At 43.9% G+C, this 14,796-nt stretch overlaps 1 protein-coding gene across 1 annotated transcript; it reads left to right on the top strand.

The window, feature by feature from the left end:
- The first annotated feature begins 4,241 nt into the window (after nucleotides 1–4,241).
- LOC134458735 (helicase SRCAP-like) lies at nucleotides 4,242–6,085 on the top strand. Its single transcript, XM_063211153.1, has 2 exons — nucleotides 4,242–5,551; nucleotides 6,033–6,085. The coding sequence occupies exon 1, from the start codon at nucleotides 4,256–4,258 to the stop codon at nucleotides 5,276–5,278; it is 1,023 nt and encodes a 340-aa protein (XP_063067223.1). The 5' UTR covers nucleotides 4,242–4,255; the 3' UTR covers nucleotides 5,279–5,551; nucleotides 6,033–6,085.
- Nucleotides 6,086–14,796: the final 8,711 nt, after the last annotated feature.

Raw genomic sequence — 14,796 nt, 5'->3', positions numbered from 1 at the left:
CTGGGTGGTTTCACGCTGGAGTTTGATGACTTTATAATTTGTCTCCCTCATCATCCAGCAGTGGGCGATGACACGCTGATGAGTAATTTACACGGCAGCCATCCATCATGCGTCACATTACCTTCAGTTAGCTGCCTGCGGAGACCGCTATGCTAACCAGCTGGTGATCAGCATGATTAAATTGGTGTGGCCGGACCAACGCCATGTGAGGCTGGCAACCCCCCATCCACCCCTGTCAAAAAAAAAATCTTCAAAGTAAGTAGAATTTTTAAAGAGACACTGTGCAGGAAATGGTCAAAAAAGATACTGCAACTATGCTGCTCATTGAAACTGGGCTGCCTATTGCCAAATTTGATCTTTACATGAAACTTTACTAAGTAATAAACAAATATTTTCTAGTATGGTCCAAGTACAGTCATTTTTGCAGCTAAAAATGGCTATTTTTGAAAATTCAAAATGGCGGACCATGGAGAAGATCCCCCTTTTCATGTATGAAAAGTGCAATTTTTCCAGTCATAATGAATACTTACAATTTGATGCTGGTGGTAAGTATTCATGAAAAATGTAACATTAGTGAATGGGCAGCATGAATTCTGGAAATGAACAACTAAAAATCTCACACAGTGCCCCTTTAATGTAAATTTGGAGAGTGGACACGGTAGTTCCAATGTTGCTTCCTGAAGGACTATTCGTGATTGTGATTTGTATACAAAGAATTTGTGTTCTTTTGATTACATTTTTGGTGTTTTGATTCTGTGGTTACGATCTCTGCCTGTTCACTTATCAACATGTGTAGATACTAGCATTTACCACCAGGCACCTACAAAGTAACTAGCAACTTTTCAGTATTAAAAAAATTTGTGGCTGCCTGCTATATGCTACCTGTGGACAACAGTGTTGGTGAGTGAGAGAAGCACAGTCAGATAGACACTGCTCTTACGAAAATCGGCCATGCAGTTTTACTGTAGTGACCATGGTTTTACCATGATATGTCATGGTTACTCAAAGTACACTGAACGAACCATATAGGATTACTATGGCTTATCCATGGTGGTGGTTCTTGACTTGGTTTAACCATCGTTTACTATGAAAACTGACCATGGATATTCGTGGTTTTTTAACATGGTTTGTGACAATGGTTTCCAAAAGTTTAACCATACTCACAAATGGTTTCCAAAAGTTTAACCATACTCACAAACCATGCTCAACACACCATGGTTAATTGTGGGTTCCAAAGTTAGGTTACCCCCAAAAACATGAAAACTTTACAACCTTACTCCCTACACCTCCATTCATGGCTGAGGTGCCCTTGAGCAAGGTACCTAACCCCACATTGCTCCAATGATTGTCACCAATATGCGCTTAAGATTTAAAAAAAAAGCGTCAGCTAAGTGTAATTTAATTAATAACTAAACCGTGGTAAAGCCATGGTTAGTTTTCAGAGTAAAACCTGGTTGATTTTTGTCAGGGTATAGTTAAACAATAGTCAAACTATGATTGAACCATAGTCACCATAGTCATAGTGAACAATGCTCAAAAACATTTAGCATGGTTCATTTTGGTAAGCATGGATACATGAGGGAGAAAAAGAATGAGAGAAAGTTTTGAGTAAAGGGGAAGATTGAAGGAGAAGGGAAGGTGGAAGACTATCAGTGTCCCCCCGGTGAGATCAATCACAGCACTAATCAGCTGTTTCATGGCGCTTCAGCACGACTCCGTTTGGAACTCGCCGGCCAATTTTGAAATATTCATCACCTGGTTCTCAAACAAAGGCAGACAGGGACCACACACAGAAACGGACACAAACACAGGGACCACACACAGAAACAGACACACACAGACACACACACTAGGGATGTACCAAATCCAGTGGTGTAGTCTACGTAGAAACCCCAACTCCGATGAAGCTGGGACGTTTGGTAAACAGTGAATAAAATCAAAATGCTATGTGCTGTCTTGTCAATAGTTGGGTGTAAGTGTTCCCCCTGGTGTTAATATCGGGTACTGCATCTAAAGGATCAGATTTCCTGTTGCTACGCGATGCGCTTGCTTTCTGACCAACCTGAAACAAGCCGTTGCCATGTTCTTCACCTGAAAACGAAATCGCTAAAAACCTAGAGATGGAACTAACAGTAAGTTACCAAAATCTATGTAAAGTTGTTTTAAGTCACTGTTATGTGAACCGTAGTGATAAAAACGCAAAATGTATCTTCTACTGAGATCGCTATTAAGGGTGTGAAGTATGCTAATTCACTATCGTTAGCATACCTTGGTTAAATTCTCTTGTCATTCAATATTTGTATTGCTTCGTTTGTCTTCAGTTGTGCCTTGTATTTCTCATGTAAACTTTCCTAGTCACTATATTTTGATACACTTTACCGTTAACTTGCCTGTGTTTTCTCCTTGATAAGAAATATGTTAGATGGTAAATTTCGCCTGTCTGCTTTAACGTACTAAGTACAGTGCTGCCTACTTACCTGACCTAAAGCTAAAACCTTCCTAGAGAATACTTACCTTGGTTAGTACCTGTGAAGGGAAAACATATTGTATCCTCTTGAGCATTTGTATTCATTTTACTCCCTAATGTATCCTTTGTATTTCATTCTGTTGCAGTTTTACAAATTGGTATGGTTCAAGAAGTCTTCAGTAAAGCATTGAAAACTGGAGTGACGCCTTGAGTCTTACTTTGTTCGCTATCTGTCAAACAACACCCCAGACGTGTTGCGAGGACAGAATAGTAAAATGTTAACCACTCAGCTGGGATAAGCGGTCGAATGACGGTGAAAAGCACACAGAAGCATCCAAGATGGGCCAGGCCGGTACAGAGGAGCGCCAGTCTCAGTTCAGGACAACATCCCGAACTTCGGCGTCACACAAGTCCTCCAGATCGTCAACCTGGACATCTGCCAGCATCGCTGCAACGAGAGCCAGAGCTAAGGCTGAAGCAGCAAAAGCCAAGCTATCCTTTGCAGAGAAAGAGGCAGCAATAATGAGAGGAATTGCTGAAATAGATGCTCGTCTTCATGTGTTACAGCAAGAGAAAGCAGCAGCTGCAGCATCAACTGAGGCAGCCATCTACAGAGTGTGTGGCAGCAGCAAGCATACCTCAGCAATGCATCCAGGTCCAGTGGCGTGGTCATCCTTTAGGCACACTGGACACTCACCTGGGAAAGACCAGAGCGGGGAGCAAGGAAGAGAGCAAAGCGGGGAGATTGGTGTTGAAGCACTGCCTGTTGTCACTTCCAAGTCTACAGAGATAGGTGGCGACAGCGAAAGGGCACACAAGCGATGCAGCGCGTCTTCTTGGAGCAGCAGCTGCAATTCCTGCAACAGCCCTGGCTCCTCCTCCTGTGCCACGGTGTCACCAGCCAGCTCCTGCGCCACGGTGTCACCAGCCAGCCCCTCCTCCTTAGTCACGGTGTCATCTGCCAGCTCCCGCGCCAGAGTGTCATCAGCCAGCCCCTCCTCCTACGCCACGGTGTCACCAGCCAGCTCCTGCGCCACGGTGTCATCAGCCAGCCCCTCCTCCTTCGTCACGGTGTCACCTGCCAGCTCCTCCTACGCCACGGTGTCATCAGCCAGCCCCTCCTCCTGCGTCACGGTGTCACCAGCCAGCTTCTGCGCCACGGTGTCATCAGCCAGCCCCTCCTCCTGCATGACGGTGTCACCTGCCAGCTCCTGTGCTACGGTGTCATCAGCCAGCCCCTCCTCCTGCATGACGGTGTCACCTGCCAGCTCCTGTGCTACGGTGTCATCAGCCAGCCCCTCCTCCTGCATGACGGTGTCACCTGCCAGCTCCTGTGCTACGGTGTCATCAGCCAGCCCCTCCTCCTGCATGACGGTGTCACCTGCCAGCTCCTGTGCTACGGTGTCATCAGCCAGCCCCTCCTCCTGCGTCACGGTGTCACCTGCCAGCTCCTGTGCTACGGTGTCATCAGCCAGCCCCTCCTCCTGCATGACGGTGTCACCTGCCAGCTCCTGTGCTACGGTGTCATCAGCCAGCCCCTCCTCCTGCATGACGGTGTCACCTGCCAGCTTCTGCGCCACGGTGTCATCAGCCAGCCCCTCCTCCTGCGTCACGGTGTCACCTGCCAGCTCCTGTGCTACGGTGTCATCAGCCAGCCCCTCCTCCTGCATGACGGTGTCACCTGCCAGCTCCTGTGCTACGGTGTCATCAGCCAGCTCCTCCTCCTACGCCACGGTGTCATCAGCCAGCTTCTGCGCCACGGTGTCATCAGCCAGCCCCTCCTCCTGCATGACGGTGTCACCTGCCAGCTCCTGTGCTACGGTGTCATCAGCCAGCCCCTCCTCCTGCGTCACGGTGTCACCGGCCAGCCCCTCCTCCTGCGTCACTGTGTCATCAGCCAGCTTCTTCTCCTGCGCCACGGCGTCACTAGCCAGCTCCGGCTCCACAGTGTCACCAGCCAGCTTTTCCCACTCCAGTGCCACGGTGTCACCAGTCAGCTCCTGCACTACGGTGTCAACTACCAGCTCCTCCTCCCTCGCCAAGATATCATTGCCACCAGCTCCCGCTCCACGCCGTTACCCACTGCTCCACAGCGCCATCGGCCAGCTCCTGCTCCATGCAGTCAACTTCCTGCTCCTGGTACACGCCACCAGCCAGTTCCTGCTCCACGGTGTCACCAGCCAGCTCCTGCTCCTACGCCACGGTGTCACCTGCCTGCTCCTGCTCCTGCTCCACGCCGTTACCTACTGCTCCACGGGGTCACCTTCCAGCTCCTGCTCCATGCAGTCAGCTACCTGCTCCAGCTCCACAGTGTCACCTCCAGTTCCGGCCTCCAGCCAGCTCCTGCGCCACAGTGTCGCCTGCCAGCTCCTGCTCCTGCTCCACGCTGTCCCCAACCAGTTCCAGCTCCACGGGGTCACCAGCCATCTTCTGCTCCCTGCTTCACGCAGTCTCCAGCCAGTTCCAGCTCCACGGGGTCACCAGCCATCTTCTGCTCCTGCGCTGTGGTGTCTTCAGCCTGCTGCTGCTCTACGGGGTCACCAGCCAGCTCCTGCTCCTGCTCCTTGGTCTCGCCGGCCGACTCCCACTCCTGTGCCGCGGTGTCTTCAGCCAACTCCGCCTGCTCTTGCGGCGCACTGTCACCAGCCGGCTCCTACTGCTGCTTCTCGGGGTACCTGGCCGCACTTCCACTGCGTGGGAGGCGGACTTCAGAGAAGCCCAGCCTTCAGTAAGGTGGCATGGTTTGATACGGGACAGTCAAGCAACTTAGTAAAATGTCTTAGCCAAACGGTAGTCAAGGAGTACCTTTAAACCATTTCCCATTACCCTTGTGGTTTACTATGCCACGTTAGAAAGAGTAAATAGTGGTATACAATACTACTGTATACCAAGCGGGGAGTGTGCTGTCTTGTCAATAGTTGGGTGTAAGTGTTCCCCCTGGTGTTAATATCGGGTACTGCATCTAAAGGATCAGATTTCCTGTTGCTACGCGATGCGCTTGCTTTCTGACCAACCTGAAACAAGCCGTTGCCATGTTCTTCACCTGAAAACGAAATCGCTAAAAACCTAGAGATGGAACTAACAGTAAGTTACCAAAATCTATGTAAAGTTGTTTTAAGTCACTGTTATGTGAACCGTAGTGATAAAAACGCAAAATGTATCTTCTACTGAGATCGCTATTAAGGGTGTGAAGTATGCTAATTCACTATCGTTAGCATACCTTGGTTAAATTCTCTTGTCATTCAATATTTGTATTGCTTCGTTTGTCTTCAGTTGTGCCTTGTATTTCTCATGTAAACTTTCCTAGTCACTATATTTTGATACACTTTACCGTTAACTTGCCTGTGTTTTCTCCTTGATAAGAAATATGTTAGATGGTAAATTTCGCCTGTCTGCTTTAACGTACTAAGTACAGTGCTGCCTACTTACCTGACCTAAAGCTAAAACCTTCCTAGAGAATACTTACCTTGGTTAGTACCTGTGAAGGGAAAACATATTGTATCCTCTTGAGCATTTGTATTCATTTTACTCCCTAATGTATCCTTTGTATTTCATTCTGTTGCAGTTTTACAAATTGGTATGGTTCAAGAAGTCTTCAGTAAAGCATTGAAAACTGGAGTGACGCCTTGAGTCTTACTTTGTTCGCTATCTGTCAAACAACACCCCAGACGTGTTGCGAGGACAGAATATGCTATCATTTTCAAAACATTCAATCTATTCATTAGATGGAGAATAGTGAAAAGACAACATATTAAGTGTTAAAACCGAGAAAAAATATTGTTTTGGGGGACATATGTACTCATTTCTAATTTGATGAATGCAACACGTCTCTAATAAGTTGGGACGGGGATCAGTGAAATTTAGTAAACATCCAAATCAGATAAAACAACAAAGAAGAACATTTCAAAATGAATTGTACTGACGGACAATATAGGTGTCCAGGTATAAGATCATCACAGAGAGGCTGAGCCACTCAGAATTAAAGATGCAAAGGGAATAATTACCATAGTTATTACATACATTTTTGAATTCCCTTTGATTTAGCACGATTGAGTGTATATAAGACATATTTTTGTTAATAAAAATTAGGTTCACGACATCATGAAATATATATTGGCTGTAGTCTCACTCTAGCACTCCAGGAATTAGAGCTATTGAAAATTGACCATATTAAGAATGCTTATTATATGGTTGTGACGTCATCTGTCGAATGCTCCATTCATTTCAACGGGGCTCCCCAACGTTCGCACGTCTGTTATTTTTCGATAACGGACGGGTTGGTCTATAACAGACCGCTGTCAATGGCAACAAGACTTTTCACTGCTAAAGCAACTTTTCAACAAGACTCTAATCAGCTGCTGTGATAGACAACACCTGTTGTCTAAGCTACCTGTTGCCTCTAGCGGTGTTCCACAACGGCACTGTTTTGTTTTGCGCAGCAACAATCTTTTGGCATGAAAAATTATAATAAACTTAACATTAAATAAAGAAATGTCCTCGTCATGTGCGAATCATTTAAGCATATCCATATAATAAGCGGGTTAACGTTCGGCGAGTCGGTCGCTTTGTGGAATAGCAGCACTTCCGCTCCGCGTCGGGGTCTAAAGATTCTCTCTGTCGTGCTGCTAACGTTAACCCTTACTTAATGCATGAAAATGATACAGGGGTGTAACATTCTCCTAAGCACCTGAGCTCACTTGAAATAGACCCAGAGGACATGGGAAACTGTCCTTTGCTTACAGAAGTCAGCAGAAGTTGTAGAAGTCAATTCTTTTTGACAATAATAGAGCATTGCACATCCTGTGCTACAGTGAAAATGGACCATCCAACTTGTGTTAGTGCTAGCTTCAAAAGTCAGCCTCCATGATGGCATGCGGGTGCAGTAGTGCATTGGTTAAGATGTTCTCACTCATCTGTAGAGTTAAATACAGTGCTGAATGGTATAAATGGGTTTTAAACAGCATGAAAAGCCACTCATGCATTATATTTTGAAGGGAGATCTTCGATTACTGCCACATAGTAAGGTCAAATTGCATTCTCTACTATGTTTTAAAAGCTCCATCATAAGGACCAGCAGGTGATAAAATGGTGGGTTTTTGGTCAAGACCTGTCACACTATAAGCACTACAGAAAGGAAAACATTGCAAAACATGACAAGGAATACACCCACCATTTAAGCTGGTGAAATCATGTCCAAGATAGGAATTAACACTGTTTTTTATATAAAATCATCTCATCGGTTAATGTATTTAACTGTTAAGTGTTGTCTTTTGTTTTGTTTTTAGTCTTCCTCGACATTTGCTGCCATTTATTGTCCCCGTCCCAACTCTTTTGAGACGTGTTGGATTTATCAAAATAGAAATGAGTACATATGTCCCCCAAAACAATCTTTTTTCTCGGTTTTAACACTTAATATGTTGTCTTTTCACTATTCTCCATCTAATGAATAGATTGAATGTTTTGAAAATGATAGCATTTTAATTTTATTCACTGTTTACCAAACGTCCCAACTTCATCGGAGTTGGGGTTTGTAGAACGCAGGTATACGGAGTATACGAAGAGTTCAGATGCAAAACCCCCTAAGTGCCTTTTCAGAAAATAATCTTAATTCATTTTTATTTAATACAAAGCTATCAAAATTGCATATTTTTTTATTTTGTTTATGTAATATAACTATTTATATGTATTATCAAGTGCACGAATGTAAACCAAACCAACAACGGGGTTCTCTAAAAATATAGAAGTGCAGGTCTTCAGAAATGGAGTTAGGGGGTTTTGCATCTGAACTCTTCATACCCACTTCTAAATTGCTGGGATTTCAGTATACCCACTTAAAATTGATTGAACCATTATTTAGAATAGCGCAAATATATACAGTATACCCTCCTCAAAAAATGCTCAAGTATATAGTATACCCACTTCAAAAAAGTAGACCACTGACCAAATCCAAGATTCGGTTTTGGATTTGGTCTTCTTGAACGGGGTTCCCTTTCAGCCGACCAACCAATCCAAATCCTACCGCATGTGTAAACGTGACGAAATTATGTTGTCAATGTTTGAGAAGTTATTGCCAACAACAACAGCAACAAATCTTGAAACAAATCACATCATCAAATTCACAGATGACACAACAATTCTGCAGCAGCTGGTGTCTGAAACTCCTTCGTAATGCTGAGAGGAAGAAAGTTTTGAGTAAAGGGGAGGAGTGAAGGAGAAGGGAAGGTGGAAGACGATCAGTGTCCCCCCGGTGAGATCAATCACAGCACTAATCAGCTGTTTCATAGTGCTTCAGCACGACTCTGTTTGGAACTCGTCTGCCAATATTAAAATACTCATCACCTAGTACTCAAACAAAGACAGATTGGGGGTACACACTTGCACGCGTGCACACGTACACGCACGCACGCACGCATGCACACACACAGGGAGGGAGAGAGAGAGAGCGGGAGGAAGAGACATACTTACACTTTTAAACCACTTAAACCACTGACACCCCCCCCCACACACACACACACACACATATGAACATGTACTACAAACATGCACAGACATACCGCTTAGCACCAACATGCACATTCACCCCCCAGCTGCCTTTGCCTGGTTAACACCAGACCTAATCACAAGTGAGATTAGGTCTGGGGAGTTGCCTACTGTAAATTCTGTAGGGGGAAGAATTCTTGTCTATTATGACACACTGCCCTGCTCTCTGATTGGGCAGAGAAACTGTTAAGGTCGGAATGCTTGGCCATTATGACACAGGGCCCATGACCTTGGACGTTATGAGTCATCCTCGCCAGACTAAAGGCAGAATGGGAGTTCCCAGGCTACAGCTGCCTCAGAATTCCAAGTTAATTTAAATCCTTATTGTAAGTTGGGTGAAACTTTGAATCACAGCTTTGTGTTCAAAAAACACATATGCATCCCTTGCACACACATTGTCTAAAAATGACACAGATAGAACGCATCCGTCTGCGCTTGTGAAGACACCTTTGAGCGTGTAACCTGGTGTTTGCGGAAAGTCATTTCCTTATCACAGTGTTTCTGTGCTCCAGCTTATCGAAGGGCGACGTCAGCCACGGAGGACAGAAAAACAAGAACGGTGAAGGGGAAACAAGGAGAAAGAGAGAATGAATAATCACCACCCTCCTCCTCTAATCATGGGGGAGAGATAGAGAGAGAGAGAGAGAGAGAGAAAGAGAGAGAGAGAGAGCATGTTGTGTGCGTGTTTCTGTGTGTGTGTGTGTGTGCGTGCGTTCGTGCATGAGAGAGAGAGAGAGAGAATCAAAGACGAAATAGACCAATGGAGAGAAGGAAAGAGAGAGAGAAAGAAAGGAGGAATGAGGGGAAAAAGGAAGAGGTTTAACTCCGCTTTATTGGATCTCTTTGTCTTCCTGCTGTGGTTGTGCCAATAAAAAAACACATGCAATATTAATATGTCAATCAGCCAGGTTCACATCATCGCATTTACAATAAGCTGGGAGGATCCTTCTCTCTCTCTCTCTCTCTCTCTCTCTCTCTCTCTCTCTCTCTCTCTCTCTCTCTCTCTCTCTCTCTCTCTCTCTCTCTCTCTCTCTCTCTCTCTCTTTCTCTCTCTCGCTCTATACACACACACATGCTCATGAAAGTGTGTGTGTGAGTCGTGAGTGTGAGAGTGTTCACTGGGCAAACATTTTGAATGATATTCACTGATACTGGGTTCCATCAATCGCATCAGTCAAATTGAAAATTTCAGATGTTATCCACAATCCTGCTGCATAATCCAAAAGCTAGCCAATAACATGAACAAACCTGTAGGCCACATTTCAGCATACCAAATGGGCAAGCATTCTCTACTAACATTCTCTACTAATATTCTCCATTTTCATGCAAAATTACGGGGCCTGCACTTCTCTTTTGACACACAGGAGTTCATCAACTATTTCCTCCCAGAATTTCCCACTTGACAGAGACACATTTGCATAAAATAATTGGGAGGAAGCTCAACTACTGCTGAGGGCTAAAAATGGACATTGTATGATAAAAAAAAAACCCGAACGCACATGCCAGGAACTTTTCATATTTTAAGACTTTCAATTCCAGGCGTTCTCCTAATTGCTCACCTAATTGCCTGATGCATGTAGTACATAACCATTAATGCATGTTGCATTTAGCTGATGGCCTGGTCCAATGTAACCTGGTTCTCACGCGAACCATCTGGAACATTCTCAATCGCTTAGCACTGGAAAGCCGTGGGTGTGTTCAAAACGGCTCGAACCTGATTGGAGAATTCACATGGCTTTTTTTTTTTTAATCACGTACTACTTCAACCCCTTACTTGTATATACCCCGCCCCGCAATTCTGTTTGGACAAGCTGTGAAATTTCTGATTCTGTTCAGGCTGGTCTAAGATTTGCAGACCCTCGTGCGAGCTCACGAATTTGAGCGGAAATGCACGAAAGATCTGCGTGACAGCCAGGCTAGGTCCAATGTGCCTTAAAGGGACACCGTGTGAGATTTTTAGTTGTTTATTTCCGAAATTCATGCTGCCCATTCACTAATGTTACCTTTTTCATGAATACTTACCACCACCATCAAATTTTAAGTATCCATTATGACTCGGAAAATGGCACTTTTCATACATGAAAAGGGAGATCTTCTCCATGCGCCGCGATTTTGAATTTCCTGAAATAGCCATTTTTAGCTGCAAAAATGACTGTATTTGGACCATACTAGAAAATATTTGTTTATTACTTAGAAAACTTTCATGTAAAGATCAAATTTGGCAATACGGAGCCCAGTTTCAATGAGCAACATAGTTGCAGTACCTTTTTCGACCATTTCTTGCACAGTCTACCTTTAAAGTAGAAATGTTACAAGGACTGTCCTTTGGGAGCAGCATGGCTTTAGATGCCACTTCATCCACTGATGAGTCAAATGGTAGGGCTTCACTGTTCCACTCTATGTCTTGTTCAAATTCTTGATAATCCCACAAATCAAAACCTTAAACTTGGGGAAAAGTGAGCATGAATACTCTCTGACGGAATGTCAGGTCGATATTTTTTTTTTACGTTGATCTTGTGCGGAATTATATAACATTGAGTTCCCGAGCTGACGTTTTCAGTGACAACATATGCATCATCAACATGGCGACCATGTACACAACTGACATGTTAGCAATAGTTTGGACTTCTCTGCTGGTGTGGAATGGGCATCACCATTTCCATGCGACATCACAAGGTGACATCACCTTTGACTCACTGCAATTGAGACAGGTATACATTTCATCTGATGGCGTGGACATACAGATACACATTTTCTGCCTGAAACCAACAATCATATACCTGTTTTACTTCAAAATGGAACTTGTTGGATGTAGCAGCAAAAAGAAAAAAATGGTGTGGCATTTCTTAATGTTATACATGGAGAAAATTGCAAGACACTCTGATCTGGCCCTTGATTATGGTCCTGTGGTTTCATACTAAAAACAGTTCCAAAAACCCAACTCTACCATACACTCTCAGAAATAAAGGTACAGAACTCGTTGCTGTGGCAGTACCCTCAAGGGGAGTATCACTGTGTCACTTGGGTGGTACCTCAAAAAAGAGGTGACAGATGCACATTGGTCAACATTGAAAATACTAAACACACGTCTTTTTCGGGGTACCAATTAGGGCTGTCAACAAATATTTGACATTCGAATTCGAGTTCGAAAACACAAATTCGAATATGGAAAAAAACGTGCGTGGTAGAGGAGACGCTGGATATGCTGGCTGAAAGCAGGAAGTGTAGCCCAACTGGACGGCAGAATAAAACATTTAACCTCCCATTTTGTGTTAAACATATGTACTTTTCAGCTACACGGACATTTGTTGCAGCATTTCTATGAAGTTGTTAACTGCCAAGCAACGCAATGGTACTCCCCTTGAGGGTACTGCCACAGCAACGAGTTCTGTATCATCATTTCTGAGAGTGTAGCATGGCTAAAAGAGTACCAGCTCTACAAAATGGGTTGTATACTACTCTGCAAACGTGTTATTATCAGGCCACTGGAATCTAGGAAAAACAGTTATTTTATCAAGTCCTTTGTGGCACTTTGTGCAGAGCTACAGAACTTTGCAGGTCCTTTACTTTAAAGGGACACTGGTGCAGGAAATGCTCAAAAAAGGTACTGCAACTATGCTGCTCATTGAAACTGGGTTGCCTATTGCCATATTTGATCTTTCCATGAAAGTTTACTAAGAAATAAAGTAATAATTTCTAGTATGGCCCAAGTACAGTCAGTTTTACAGCTGAAAATGGCTATTTCTGGAAATTCAAAATGACGAACCATGAAGAAGATCCCCCTTTTCATATACCTGTATGAAAAGTGTAATTTTTCCAGTCATAATGAATACTTAGAATTTGATGGTGGTGGTAAGTATTCATGAAAAAGGTAACATTAGTGAATGGGTAGCATGAATTCAGGAAATAAACTAAATATCTCACACAGTGTCCCTTTAAGTGAGCTGACCTGTACATGTGAGCTGGCCTCTGAACTGTACACACCTGAGTCCTTACTGTGCAGAGAGGTGGAACACTCCACACACTCTAGAGCTGTGATCATGTGCCGCTGCCCTAAATGATGTGGAATTTAATTTAGGGCAACGTTTCATTTCATGACATTTTACTCGAAATATTGGACAACTTAAGTATTCCTTGATTAATCATCACACACAGGCACACACACACACACACACACACACACACACACACACACACACACACACACACACACACACACACACACACGGTGGATGAATCAGTGAGCATTACAATTTGCATATAAATCAGTTTTGGAGAGCACACCCTCTACCTTCCTGCTCCCACACCATCTTTTTTTCTTGTCAGTTGCCATCTCTTTGTCGCCCCTTAAACCACACTCAGGCTTTACACGTCTTTAATCCACTGACATGTCCGTCTTCCTGCCCACAAAAAAGACTTGTAAACATGTAAAAACACATCATGATTTGTATGTCTACCACTTTCTCTTATTCAGTCTAAGTCAACAAAGCAGACTGGCACATGAGCTTAAAATCTCTAGCATCTCCTGTACATTCACACATACAGTACGCACAATTTTGGATTTATTAATGTTTTAAAGTTTTGGTGTACGTGTCTGTGAGTAGTTTGTATCTATGTGAAGCAATTAAGGAGAACTCTAAGTTCTGTCTACTCCCTGAAAAACCCTATGTTGAAATGTATTGATATTCATGGCCTAACAAAAACTGTGGGAAGACTTCTCCATATCGCCAAAGAACATGTGTATATTACCACTGCATATCCTTCATCACAAAAGTAGAAGTGCAATAACGGCTATGTCACTATCTGGACAGGCTCCTACCAGTAGGAACATTTCTTAAATGCCTACTTCTTTCATGCACAAACTTTAGAGATGTTCTTTAATAGTTTCATGTTATATGTGTATTTGAATAAAGTAGTCAGTGAGTTTCCACTGAATAATTCCCTGTACCATTAACTTCTCTCTCACACTGAGTGCAAACAGGCGTAGGCTTGGGGAGAGGATGGCAGATGTAATTTTCGACCCTCTTTGACTTTTTAGCTCCAGCTTCAGAGCCATGCAGTGATGAAGTTTATTAGGCCAGTGATGCCATACTCTGGTAAAGCCAAATATTCAGTGTGATGACGTGGTGAAGTGTGGTGCAAGAAATGTCAGAGCAATGTGAAGGTAAAATACTATTCAAAGAATTTTCAGTTTAAAAAAGTATAATAAAAAAGAATAATATTTTATCCCAGAGAACCTCACATTGTTCCATAGAAAGTAGGTGTATAATTGTCTTGCTGTAAATGTAACAATCCTTGCACATGCACAATTTCAAATCACTATTTTCGTGCACTTCTGAGGTACACAATATTACTTCAATTCACCACCAGCTGGAGGGTGTTGTGGTTCAGGGCTGAAACACCCAGAGAAGGTTGGACACCTCCTGATGACATCTGCTTCTGGTGTAAGGTCACAGCTACCTGCGAAGGTGGTTGAGGAAGGCACCTCGTGTGTATTCATCAAGTAGTTTATGAATGTGTATTTCCTATGTTTGACTGTTATTGATACAATAAAGTTGAATGTTTGTGTCACAAGTCTTATTTCTCTCACTGACCCATGCAGGGGCGCTGCCAGAAATGATGGGCCCCATGAAAGATTCAAATTTTGGGCCCCTTTAAGGGGCCCTCTCAGTGCTTGGGCCCCCTTAAGGGCCCCTCTCAGTGCTTGGGCCCTTAGAATCTGTACCACTTTCCCCCCCCTAGCGGCCCCCATGGACCCATGCCCAGCAGGTATTAACAGCTACCTGTAC

This window comes from Engraulis encrasicolus, chromosome 11 (assembly GCF_034702125.1).
Source record: "Engraulis encrasicolus isolate BLACKSEA-1 chromosome 11, IST_EnEncr_1.0, whole genome shotgun sequence".
NCBI lineage: Eukaryota > Metazoa > Chordata > Actinopteri > Clupeiformes > Engraulidae > Engraulis > Engraulis encrasicolus.
The sequence above is the reverse complement of the archived record's forward strand: the minus strand, read 5'-3'. Positions and strand labels throughout refer to the sequence as shown.